The following is a 14041-nucleotide window of genomic DNA, read 5'->3' on the forward strand; positions in this document are numbered from 1 at the left end:
AGAATCCTTTTACAATGCATACACATATTAATTCACACATGTATACCTTAAATATCTTACAATTTCGTCAACTGTACCTCAATAAAGCTGAAAATAGAACTGTAGTATCTCTTATCAAGTCTTTTAAAATTACTATTAGAATGAAATGTCCCTGAGCCATAAATCAGAATATCTATCTTTCCAAATCCATGGTATAACTTGGGACAAATTACTTGGCTGCTCTGAGCCTCAGCTGCCTCATTATTAGCATAGGTATATTGTAATCTGCTGCGTCTCTTGGACATTTATATCAAGAGAAACACGTGAGAGCACCCTGAATACAAATGTAAGCTATTACTACATTTCCTTGTCATTCACTATTTTAACATATTGTCCTCATTTACATCATAGAAATCTCACAATATTCTTCAGTTGTTGATAAGTTTTTCTATCACAGTCACCAAATCATAAATTTGAGGAGTAAGGAAGCACTTTGAAAATCACCTAAAATCACCTAAATGTATTCAAAATTGTAAAAAAAAAAAAAAAAAAAAAAAAAAAGTGATACAGAAAGTATTCCATATTTTAAATCTATTTGAGAAACACTGGACTAACCAACATAAATTATTTTTGTATTATAGAACTTATGGAGGCCTTAGGTATGTTAGTATACACTGAGTGACTCTAATAAGGAAAGGAATACACATTTCTCAAACCTGTGTGACCATGGAAACCTTTCCACACAAAGCCAATCAACATCCCCTAGAACACAATTCTGAGAACGAAGAAGTTAGGGAGCCTACCCAAAATCATATAGCTATACTTTATTATTTATATCAATAAACAGTATAAAATGCAAAAATCAATAGATGTTTTCATTTTCTTTAAATCAGGCTAATTTTGGCTTGTTAAAATACGGATACTTACAAAGATCTTATTTTTTGCTGCCACCATTATCCTAGCACCATCAGCAGACCATGAACAACATTTCACTATCACTTCCATATCCTCTTGAGGCTCCTCTGAATTTAGGAAGAATTGCTTCACATTAATGCTTTCCCTCTCGTTTGCTGATTTCACATCCCAAAGCTTCAGATTGTAAAAATTAAAAAAAAAAAAAAAGCTTAAGTTTGTTTTAATCTCAAATCACACATCTAGAATTCTACTGGGATTAAATTTCACACAAATTATTCACTTTTTCTAATGAACTGTTTTCACTTATGTGTGACTTTTTATAAAGCTTTCAAATTAAGTACTCCAGTTTCATTCAGCACCTTCCTAAAAAGAAAAAAAAAAAAAACTAGAAGCATTGCCTGAAATGCAAAATGCAGAATGTAAAACTAAATGCTAAAAACCCTTGCATCGTGTGGAGGAAGCTAAAGATTAGGTGGTGACAATAAGAATGAGAACAGGAAGAAAGGTGAGACTCACGACTTGCCACTGCTGCCCTCTGCTGTGCCAGGCATGAAGTTTGCTTCCCATCTATCTACTGCATGCACAACCTGGACACCACACAAGGCCCAGTCTAAGTTATAAACGTAGCAAGAGTATCCAGGGACATAAGGAAGTCCCTGAAAATAAAAACAAAGAATATGCTAAAAGGAAGCAAGGCACCTTATGTGTTTGTGGGGCCATACACTTAAGCGGCACAAAAGACAAAGGCCTTCAAGAAGACCCATCTTCACTCCCCTGGGCCTTAAACAGCAACTGAGCTTCACAGAGTGATAATGACTACCATGCCCAGACCAAAGGTTGGTCAAGGACGACAAAAAAAAAAATTTTGTTTAATTAAAAATTAAAACAAAAAAACAAAAAACCTGCTTCTTAGGCTTTAACTCAGCTTCCAAAGAACACCTCCAAAGTAAAACCAGATTTGTTTCACCAAGCACATTTTTAAAGCTCAAGTTTAGAGGGGCGCCTGGGTGGCTCAGTCGGTTAAGCGTCTGACTTCAACTCAGGTCATGATCTCACGGTTTGTGAGTTCGAGCCCCATGTCGGGCTCTGTGCTGACAGCTCAGAGCCTGGAGCCTGCTTCGGATTCTGTGTCTCATTCTCTTTCTGCTCCTACCCAACTTATGCTCTGTCTCTGTTTCTCAAAAATAAATAAATGTAAAAAAAAAAAAAAATTTAAATCTCAAGTTTAGAGGCACATTATATACACTAAGGAATATAACCAATACCAAAACCTTTACCCTTGCAACAAATGTGGATAAAGTGGATGAAGTAAAAGACATCAGATAATAAAATAGCCTTCCTTGGTACTTAAAGAGGAAAAAAAAAAGCCTATACATAAATGCCAGAAGTTTCAGTCACATCAACTACATATATGAGAAATCACATTGCTTCCCAAGCCACCACTGCCGAGATTTAAAAAAGAAAGAAAGGAGGCACCTGGGTGGCTCAGTCAGTTGAGCGACCGACTTCAGCTCAGATCATTATCTCACAGTTTGTGAGTTCGAGCCCCTGTCGGGCTCTGTGCTGACAGCTCAGAGCCTGGAGCCTGCTTCTGATTCTGTGTCTCTCTCTCTCTGCCCCTCCCCCACTCATGCTCTGTCTCTGTCTCAGAAATACACATAAAAAAAAGAAAAAAGAAAGAAAGAAAGAAAGAACAAACCTAACAAAACCCAATTTCATTAAACCTGTCTAAACTACATTCTGCATCTGGACCTGACTTCAGCTCCTATCCAATGAATGATGAAATTCCACACATCGAGGGACCAAGTAAATACAAGCATTTGATTTTGAGCAAGTCACTATACTGTATCAAGGGCCCATGTGCACCCTAGGCTTTGTGTGGTTTACATGGCAATTTTAAATAAAAGTCACATTTTGAAACAGTTTATCAACAGGGCCTGAAAAACACATGCTTATCAACATGATACCCTGCAAAATGCTTAAAAGATTACAGAGCCATTTGGGGCAGGAAATAATTTTACAGTTCTTCATCCTCTCAGAAGGCAATGCTTTGAGAAGACTTTGACCTTGAGATGCTGTTATCCAACATCATTTTACAGGACCTCTGCTTACTACACGTCACTGTATCAGCACGAACTAGCTAACAATACTGCCTTAATAGCACTGTGGGAAAGCTGCCACAAACACGGCAGTTCTCACCAAGAGTGCAATAATGTCTCTCCCCTGCTGCTACTGCTCTGTGCTCTACAATCACATTTTGATACTCACACATGATATCAAAATCCTGTCCCTGAAGACTTTTAACACTTTTTTCTTTCGAGTTTGGAGAAGTCTTACTTTGATTTGAAGGGACACAAAAAAGGTTTATCATCGTGAACACATTAACCGCTATGCTCATCATTTGGAAGATTACATAAATAAATCAGGTATAGATACCTCTCTCTCAAGGAGTTTACAGGCCATTAAAGGAGGTAAGACAAGCCCATAAGTGACTCTAAGACAAAGTACATCGGATGTGTCATTTGAGAGGAAAAGATAAAGCACAGTGGAAATGCTAGACCCAAGCTGTGGGCTTGAGGGAACAGTTTTTGCAGAGGTGGACATCTCAGTCTCCTCCCTGAAGATTAGCCTACAACTTAGGATGGAGAGATTTTCAACACTAAAAAGACAAGAGGAACACTCTATGGCCTAGACTCTAGGCTAAAGGGTCAGCATAAGCTAAAGTGACACATAAAATGGGATAACAAAGATCATGAAAAAGGAGAAAAGGTTACAGTTTGGGTGCAGCACCAGGTGCCTGAACACATCTGGACACAACCCTCATCTGTTCTCAGAGCACCTTTACCATTTCCACAGCTTGTCTATTCCCTTACCACTTTCTCCAACTGGGATTTGAACAACTTCAGGCCAGGAAATATTTCATGTTTTGTTTGTTTTTTCCTTTTTAGTATTTAAAACCCAAATGCCTCGTGCAGTGTCTGACACATATTAAGTATTCACTAAATAATCAAAAAATGCATTTTAAGTGAAAAGACAGATTCTTCTCATGTTTCAAGCATAGGTGAGTAGAAACAATAGTGTTACTGAAGGAAACAGGATTCAGATTAAAGATGTAGATAGAATACAAACATTCATCTTCATACCCTCCCAAAACCACATAAAACAACAGTAAAGAGAACTTTTCTTCATAGGCATAGTTCACAAGGCAAAGGAGAAAGGAGGAAGAGTTAATAGCAACAAAACTATAAAGGGTAAAAAGCAAAAAAGGCAAGCAATAAGGAGACTCCTAAATACTGAGTCCTGAGCCCACCACAGGGAAAGCCAAGAAGCAGCCCAATTCATACCACAGAACTCCTAAAAGGCGAAGGAAGTGTTGCACTGGGTACCTTCTAAGGGTAGAGCTAAATCAAGAGAAATCACTACAAATCCCATAAAACCCCCTCCCAAACTATGCAATCCAGGTTGCTGTGTCCCTACTTTGGCTGAAGAGTAGAGGTTTTTTCTAGACCCATCACAGTTGAGAGCAAAGTCATCATTCTGAAAATTGGGAAATTAAAAGAAAGTCTATATTCCAAATTTTGAGATCTCTACCTCAACATCGTCTCAGAACTTGCCAACCAGACTTATACCCTAGAGGTAGGAGACTAAAGATTTTTCTCTGAATATCCAACGAGATCAAGATGAAAGATCTAAAAAGTCTGACATTAGAAGTTTCCCAGACAACCCTTCAGAGAAACTCATAATAAGCAAGGTTACAATTCCCTATCAGCTTTTTGGTGCTACACTCCTAAATAGGAGCAGGATTTATATATCTAATACATATACAGATCTTCCTCAACTTAACCATGGGGTTATATCCCAATAAACCCATCATAACTTGAAAATATCATAATTTGAAAATGCATTTAATATGCCTAACCTACTGAACACCATAGCTTAGCCTGGCCTACCTTAAATGTGCTCAGAACACTTACATTAGCCAAAAGCTGGCAAAGATCATCTAACAAAACCTATTTTATAATAAAATGTTGAATATCTCCTGTAATTTATTAAATACTGTAGAGAAAGCAAAAAAGAGAATGGCGATACAGATATAGAAAGGCTGTAAGTGTATCACCCTTGTTCACCCATGTGATCTCATGGCTGACTGGGTGCTGCGGCTCCCTGTCACTGCCCAACATCACCAGTATCAGACTGCATATCGTTATCCAAGGGAAAGATTAAAATTCAAAATTCGAGGTACAGTTTCTACTGAATGTATATCACTTTTACACCATCATAAAGTTGAAAAATCCTAAGTCAACCATCGTAAGTCAGAAAACATCTGTAGCTATACCCAAGGATCAGATAGCTGACCTTATACCTCTAAAATACAGACAGAAACTGAAACCAACAAAGAAAACAGCAAGTATACAGGAATATGAAATTTAAAAAAATACTATTCACAAGGGCACCTGGGTGGCTTAGTTGGTTAACATCTAACTCTTGATTTCGGCTCAGGTCATGATCTCATGATTCCTGAGATTGAGCCCCACGTTGGGCACTGTGCTAACAGTGCAGGGCCTGCTTGGGATTCTCTCTCTCCCTCTCTCTCTCTGTCCCTCCACACTTGTGCACATGCTCTCTCTCTCTCTCTCTCAAAATAAACAAACTTAAAAAAAAAGATGCAGCTCTTAAAATATATATTTACAAAATAAAAAATAAAAAACTGTTAACACCACAAAAAGATTAAAGAAACTCCATCTATGACAAATATAGTATAAAATCAAAAAGGAAACTGATCATAAGAATGAGTACTTTAAGATACAACAAGAGAAATTAAAAATCCAATAGAAGGATTAGAAAATAAAGCTAGAAAATAAAGCTAAAGAAATCTTCCAGAAAGGAGGGCAAATAGACAAAGAGAAGGACAGAAAAATAAGAAAACAACCAAAAAAACAGACAGCCATTCTAAGAAGAAAAAGCAGAGAAAAATTACATCAAATAATTAAGGGAAGACTACAGAACTGAAGTATATGAATTTCCAAATTGAAAGAAGCCACCAAGTGCCAAGCACAATAAATGAAGACAAACCCACACCAACGCAGCACGTTATCATGAAATTTTTAAAAAGAAAAAATACGGGGCATAAAGAGAAGATCTTAAAAGAATCTCTCAGAAAAGGGCTCTCTTAACCCATCTAAATGTGTTCTGAAAAACCTCCTCTGATATGGATTGTCCTAAAGAAAGAGACAGTATTTAATATTCGTAGATAACATGTCATAGAGGTCAAAATCTATTTACTTGAATATTCTACCTAAGAATGCTCCCAACATCTACTAATAGCTAGAAAATTCTTTAAAGTAGAATTCTAACCAGAAAGGGGTCCTAGATGCCCTGAAGTAATTTCTACAAAACAAGTTATCTTCAGCCAACAAAGAAAAATCAAAGATTCAACCAGAGAATCACCATCAAGAGATTTCTGTAACTTCCTGTAACTTAGGAGTTACCTATCAGCATTAACAAATCTTCTCTAGTGATTCTAACAAACAAAATAGTGCCCAGGAGGGTTCAAGCATTTCTCTGGAAAAAAAATATGTCAAGAAAATTTACTGAGTGTGTGTTTTGAGTACAATTCTGTACTATGAACTGCAGAGAGTACAAGATGCAAGGTCTCTGCAGATCATAAATCTATATGCAATCTTATCAAAGACATATGAAAATGATTGAACTGAACAGCACAACAATTTACAAGTGGAAATGAGAAGATCAACTGAACAGTTCCTATCAATATACATAAATATAGATAGAAGGATGGGTGGTGCACTCAGAACCAGATACATGGATGTTATAAGAGAACACTTTCTGAAGAAGTGGGTTTTTAAATTTTTAAAAAATATTTATTTATTTTTGAAAGAAAGAGACAGCGTGAGCAAGGGAGAGAGGGCCAAGAGAGGAAGACACAGAATCTGAAGCAGGCTCCAGGCTCCGAGCTGTCAGCACAGAGCCCAACACAGGGCTCGAACTCCAAACCATGAGATCATGACCTGAGCTGAAGTCGGACACTTAACCGACTGAGCCACCCAGGCATCCCTGAAGAAGGTTTTGCATAAAGGTTTAAAGGTCATTAAAAAATATGGTTAGGGGCACCTGGTGGCTCAGCAGGTTAAGCATCTTTCTCTCTCAAAAATAAATAAACATGTAAAAAAAGGTTTTTTTAAATATGGTTAAATGAATTGGAGGCCAAAATTCTGCCGAAAAACTACTGAAATATATATATGAAAACAGTACCAGACATAAGCCCCCAAATTATCTTGCCCAAAACAATTAGTGTTAAGTGTATTAGAAAAAACAAACTGAACAGGAACAGAGGTGGCAGAATGATGAAAGGTAAAGAGACTCAGAGGTGCACCTAATAAGCCTGATTTATCACAATTTATAATGTGGTACTTTTGTGTTCCAGCTTAAAGTGGCAAGATGAAAACAGAGGTAAAGTTATTCTAGCAGTTCTGTACCAGAACTAGGAGGGATGGAGAATACATCTTAGAAAGCTGCTATCAGACATAAGGAGATGACAGCATGAACCAGAGCAAACACTATAGAATGGGAGGGGGAAAAGTAGACAAAAAGATGAGGAGGTCAAAGATAGATTGGACTTAAGACCAAAGGAAAAAAGGAGAATCAATAAAGAGGAGGCTAGAATGATGGTGGAGACAGGAGTAATAAAGAAAGTAGGATTTGGATCTTATTTGAGAAGGTAAAAATGTAAAGAATTTAGTTTTTTTTAGGACTATAGATTTCAGGAGGCTGAATAAACTTTTTTTCCTAGCTCTCAAAAACAGGAAAATATAAAATAAAAGGGAGACTAAAGAATAAATAAAGCAGGGCCTTTACAAATTCGACCCCACAGGTCTCAATTTTATGAAGTCTTAAATAGAATATATGCTTAAAAAATTAAGATTTCAAATTATATAAACTTTAAAGCATAAGGCAGTAAACCATTCATAAACAATCATTATGACAAGCAATTACAGTTATATTAAATATGCTCCTGGAAATTAAAGCAGCTCTTCCTGTAGAAATGAGAAAAACAGAAACCTATCTCTCTAACCAAATCATAAAGCTACAAAATTACAACCAATTTTAATGATAAACAAAAGCATACCTTTAATGTTCCATCAGCTGAACAACTAGCCAAAAGCTTATCATCTGGTGAAAATCTGCAGTGATTGACTGAATTTGTGTGGCCAAACATGGTATTCCGACACTCTTTTTGGGTCAAATCCCACAGCTATTTGAGAAAGATAAAAAGATAACTACAAAACTAGTACTGAACAAGGAAGTTAGAAACCACATAACATTTTTTCTTCCCTCCCATTTAAGTTTTTTCAATTACAGAAAGATGTTCATAGTAATACAAAGGTATCAAATACAAAGGTGAATTGTGATTACCAAGTAATGGAGCCGCCCTTAGATCAGCACCTACATCTATTAAAGGACCAAAGGTTATGTAAATAACTAATCACTGCCCATTTTAACAAAGTAGTTTGGAATCATTACTATTTTTACTTAGATCTATAATAAATAATTTGTAAAATAAAATATCCCCAAACTTTTTAGATGCTAGGTTACCCAAATGGTCATTTCTAAGATTTCCCCATGCAAACCTTGTACTAGCTAGGCTAAAATCTATTAATGCTCTAAAAAATGACTAAGAAAATTCAAAGATAGCAAAGATAGACATAAATACATTTGACAGGACATGTAACAGGCTTGAAGACCAAGTAAACACCTCTCGGAAGCAACCAACCAAATTCAGAATCCACAGGACAAAAGACTAAAGTTCTCATCAATGGCATAAGAAAAGAGGAGGAGAAGGGAAACTTCTACAGATTAAAAGGGATTTAAGACATAGAACAACTAAATGTCACCTGAAATTTATATTTTGATTCCAACAAACTCATGGTAGAAAGGTATGTTTTTAAGAATAATGGGGAAGGGGCTCCTAACTGGGTCAATTGATCTTGGGGTTGTGAGTCCAAGCCCACATTGGGTGTTGAGATTACTAAACATAAACAAACTTAAAAAAAGAAAAAGAATAATGGGGAGAAGTAAGCACAAACCAGGTATATTACAAAACCATTGTTAATGTTAGGGGTAATAATGCCATGGTATGTATGTTTAAGACCTCAGATACGCATGCTGAAGGATTTTGGGTGAAATGACATAATACCTGGGATTTGTTGCAACGTGCCCCAGCCACCACCCCCCCCCCCCAAAAAATGGGGATGGGGGACCAGGGAGGTAAATAAAATAAAATTAGCAAAATACTGATAATAGTACAGTTAGAGCTAAACAATGGATATCACAAGGGTTCATTATTGTACTCTTTCCTTTTGGATATGTTTGAAAAGTATGTAAAATGTAAATTAAAAAGGGGCTCCTGGGTGGCTCAGTCGGTTGAGTGTCCGACTTTGGCTCAGGTCATGATCTTGCAGTTTGTGAGTTCGAGCCCCATGTCGGGCTCTGTGCTGACAGCTCCGAGCCTGGAGCCTCCTTCGGATTCTGTGTCTCCCTCTCTCTCTGCCCCTTCCCCACTCATGCTCTGTCTCTGTCTCTCAAAAATGAATAAACATTAAAGAAAAAATGTTTCTTTTTAAATGTAAATAAGAAGGACTAGTCATCTCTGGTGATTTATGCTAACTATATTAAACACAGAAGAAGAACTCATTCATCCCCGTGATTAACCTTGGTAAAAATCCTTTGCAAATGACCAGTGAGATACGTCCTATTCTTCACGTCCATCTCCATCCTAGACTCCTTTTTATCCCAGTCCTAGGTAAATCCAATTTTTCAGATAAGGCAAGTTACATGGGGGCAGCTTCAATTTTACATATTTTTTTTAAAGATTTCATTTTTGGGGCGCCTGGGTGGCTCAGTCGGTTAAGTGGCCGACTTCAGCTCAGGTCATGATCTCGCGGTCCATGAGTTCGAGCCCCACGTCGGGCTCTGTGCTGACAGCTCAGAGCCTGGAGCCTGTTTCAGATTCTGTGTCTCCCTCTCTCTGACCCTCCCCTGTTCATGCTCTGTCTCTCGCTGTCTCAAAAATAAATATATGTTAAAAAAAAAAATTAAAAAAAAAAAAGATTTCATTTTTAAATATTCTCTACACCCAACATGGGGCTCAAACCCACAACCCTGAGATCAAGAGTTGCAAGCTCCACCAACTGAGCCAGCCAGGCACCCCCAGATTTACATATTTTCATTGGCTTCTCTCAGTTCAAGAGACAAAAGAAGTGAGTTCTAATTGTCTACATGGTAATACAGATGTGGTATGGCAGATCTTAAAGCATAACTTGTCCTTAATTAAAACTGTTGACTAACCAATATACCCCATAGATCTCTCTTTGTTCTCACATCCTAGAGGATTGGTCTATAATTAAAATGAGGAAATATTAACTTCTTCACCCTCTAAAATATTAAAAAGAAACATCAAAAATTAGTCATAACAAAAGGTCTTAGGTTTTTAGAGCTGGGATTGTTCAAATAGAGCAAAGCTTTTCTTAAATAGTACAATAGTCTTATTTTTTAGAGGTGGGTTTATTCAGTAGGGTAAAGCATATCTGAGTAAAAATGAGCTAAGACTGTAAGACTATGTTAGGCTGTTATTTTAACCCAATCCAGTGTTTCAAACTGAGCTGTGCAGGGCCCTGGGGATTCCAGAAACGTGTCTGAAAGGAACTACTGGGGGAAATAACCTGTGGGTATAGGGGGGACAACTTTCAATATTTTCTAAAGTTGTTCAAATACCTTAAACATCAAACAGAATGTATGAGGTTTTCCAAACTGAAATGTTTTGCTGAACCTTCCCAAAAATATAATGTCCCATTACAAAGATAGTGTGACATTAAAAAAAGAAAGGGCGTGGGGCGCCTGGGTGGTGCAGTCAGTTAAGCGTCTGACTTCAGCCAGGTCACGATCTCGCGGTCCGGGAGTTCGAGCCCCGCGTCAGGCTCTGGGCGGATGGCTCAGAGCCTGGAGCCTGTTTCCGATTCTGTGTCTCCCTCTCTCTCTGCCCCTCCCCCGTTCATGCTCTGTCTCTCTCTGTCCCAAAAATAAATAAACGTTGAAAAAAAAAATTTTTTTTTAAAAAGAAAGGGCGCAGGGCACCTAGGAGGTTCAGTCAGTTAAGCGTCCAACACTTGGTTTCGGCCCAGGTCATGATCTCATGGTTCATGAGTTCAAGCCCCATGTCAAGCTCTGTGCTGACAACATGGAGTCTGCTTAGGATTCTCTCTCCCTGTCTTGCTGCCCTCTCCCGCTCTCCCAAGCTTGTGCACTTGCTCTTTCTCACTCTCTCAAAAATAAACATCAAAAAAAAAAAAAAAAAAAAAAGGGGGGGGGGGTGCAAAAAAGGAAAAAAAAAAACAAAAAAAAAAAAAAAAAAAAAAAGGGGGAGGAGGAGGACAAAGGGCAGAAATCAATCCAAAAAAGACTCTAAAAGAAGTTAGTGAATCTTTCTGGGACCCCAGAAAATTCAATCTAGCTATCTTTAATATGGCACTTAACAGGGGAAAAAAGAGCCTGCCTGGAATTCGCTCTCTCTCCCTCCTTTCTCTGCCCCTCCCCTGCTTGCTCGCGCATACGTGCTCTCTCTCTCTCAAAATAAACTCCAAAAAAAAGATAAAATCTTTTATAATTTATAATTATAAAGCATTACCAAACATATATGAAATGAGTATGTTTTTGGTTTTAGCTTTTTTTTCCTGTCAGCATCTCTTTTTCTTCCTCCTAATAACAGAACCTCTCTTTTGAATCAAGTCCCTCTTATATAATTCAGTGGAGCTGACCTCACCTCACTTGTCCCATTTCTACATGGCTACACTTGTGATCCTTGGCCAATCCACGGATTCCATCCTACAGGCGACTAGGATTATTTAACAATGAGCATATAAGCCAAACAAAGTCAAATAGTCTTCTTTAAAATGAAATCTATGGGATCTGGGAAAGAGTAGATCCTATATGTATGTATGTATGTATGTATGTATGTATGTATGTATGTGTGTTGTATATATATAAAATACATATATGTGTATTATATATATCATGTATATAATATATGTATGTGTGTGTGTGTGTGTATATATATATATACACACACACATATATAATATGATTTCCTCTGTGACTATAAACTATAAGACCCATGTAAGCCTGGAGGTGAGACTAGCCATATTTCCTGCCACACTGAAAGAACAACGCCTAAACCAAACAAAGAGGGAAACAAAGTCTAGAGATAAAAGGTAGAGTCTAAGAACATAATTTAAACATCTGGAATCAGCTATGCTTGAAGCCATGCTCCCTCTAGACTCTTCACTTACATAAACCAATAATATCTTTTTTTTTTTTGCTTAATCTAATATGGAAGTTTCTATCACTGCAACCAAAAGAACCCTGATTAATACATGAGAAAATCAAAAGAAATGTTCTAATGCATCTATCAAATTTGTCTATGTAATTCTCATTATCCACACTTACTTTGAGGAAACAGTCACTTGACGCAGTGGCTAAGAGAAGGTGATGACTGTTGTTGGTAAAGTGGCAGCAGTTGACTTGCTCTGAGTGCTCATCATAGATATGTACTAGTTCCCCAGTCATAGAATTCCAAATCTAAAAAGAATAGAGAAAATAAAATTTACAACTACCCCTTATTTTCAAAGGGAGAACAGAGGAGCAAATAAACATCACCTGTTTTGTGGCAGATTTTCCCAGACATGAGGCTAATGAACACCTCCGCCTTCTCTAAAATACGTATTTTTCCAGGTTTAAAAAAAAAGTTACTTGCAAGTGTATACATGTGACCTTTCTATAGCATAATTAGAATCTCATGAAAACATTACATTCTTCAAGGGCAAGATTGCACATGTTCATATGAATGACAGCAGGCAGAGATGTAAGTGCTATAAAACTATGGAAGGCACACATGGGTGGCTCAGTCATTTGAGAGTCCTACACTTGATTTCAGCTCAGATCATGATCTCATGGGTTCAGAAGATCAAGACCCAAGTTGGGCTCTGCGCTGACAGCAAAGAGCCTGCTTGGGATATATTCTCTCTCTCTCTCTCTCTCTCTCTCTCTCTCTCTCTCTCAAAATAAACAAACTTTAAATAAATAAGAAGTATAGAATAATGGACTTTAGATCAGAAGGATTAAGTCCAAGACCTGGCTCTACCATTTATTATTTGTGTGTCCTTAAGTCCTTAATTTATCTGTATCACAGTCCAATCTTCTATAAAATGAGGATACTTATACCTGTCCTACACAATTCAAGGTATCAAATGAGATAAAGGATGGGGAAAACTGAGAGCTTTCCCCTTAAGGTCAGGAACAAGACCAGGATGTCCACTCTCTCCATTGTTATTCAACATCTTTTTGGAAGTCTTAGCCTCAGCAATCAGACAACACAAAGAAACAAAAGGCATCCAAATAGGCCAGGAGGAGGTCAAACTTCCACTCTTTGGGGATGACATGATACTTTATATGAAAAACCCCAAAGATTCCACCAAAAGACTGCTAGAACCGATCCATAAATTCATCAAAGTTGCAGGATATAAAATCAATGCACAGAAATCGGTTGCATTCCTATACACCAACAATGAAGCAAAAGAAGGAGAATTCAAGGAATTGATCCCATTTACAACTGCATCAAAAACCATAAAATACCTAGGAATAAATCTAACCAAAGAGGTGAAAAATCTATACACTGAAAACTATAAAAAGTTTATGAAAGAAATTGAAGAAGACACAAAGAAATGGAAAAAGATTCCATGCTCCTGGATAGGAAGAACAGATAGTGTTAAAATGTCAACACTACCCAAAGCTATCTACATATTCAATGCAATACCTATCAAAATAACACCAGCATTCTTCACAGAGCTAGAACAAACAATCCTAAAATATGTATAGAACCGGAAAAGACCCTGGATAGCCAAAGCAATCTTGAAAAAGAAAACCAAAGCAGGAGGCATCACAATCCTGGACTTCAAGCTGTATTACAAAGTCATAATCATCAAGACAGTATGGTACTGGCACAGAAAGAGACACTCAGATCAATGGAACACAATAGAAAACCCAAAAATGGATCCACAAACGTATGGCCAACTAATCT

General features: G+C 37.4%; 1 protein-coding gene across 5 annotated transcripts in view; it reads right to left on the reverse strand.

Annotated features, from left to right (window-relative positions):
* Positions 1 to 14041, reverse strand: part of APAF1 (apoptotic peptidase activating factor 1) — a 96146-nt gene that overhangs the window by 33429 nt on the left and 48676 nt on the right. For 4 of the 5 annotated variants that reach the window (XM_040491136.1, XM_040491137.1, XM_040491139.1 and 1 more), the window contains exons 15-17: positions 12412 to 12543; positions 8039 to 8164; positions 907 to 1068 (exon numbers count right to left, since the gene is read on the reverse strand). In XM_040491136.1, coding sequence (XP_040347070.1) covers positions 907 to 1068; positions 8039 to 8164; positions 12412 to 12543 — 420 coding nt within the window. Of the gene's footprint in view, positions 1 to 906; positions 1069 to 8038; positions 8165 to 12411; positions 12544 to 14041 lie in introns of those variants that run through there. The other variant, XM_040491140.1, reaches the window with a different exon arrangement.

The sequence above is a fragment of the Herpailurus yagouaroundi genome, unplaced genomic scaffold (genome assembly GCF_014898765.1).
Source record: "Herpailurus yagouaroundi ecotype Mexico unplaced genomic scaffold, PumYag 182, whole genome shotgun sequence".
Taxonomy (NCBI): domain Eukaryota; kingdom Metazoa; phylum Chordata; class Mammalia; order Carnivora; family Felidae; genus Herpailurus; species Herpailurus yagouaroundi.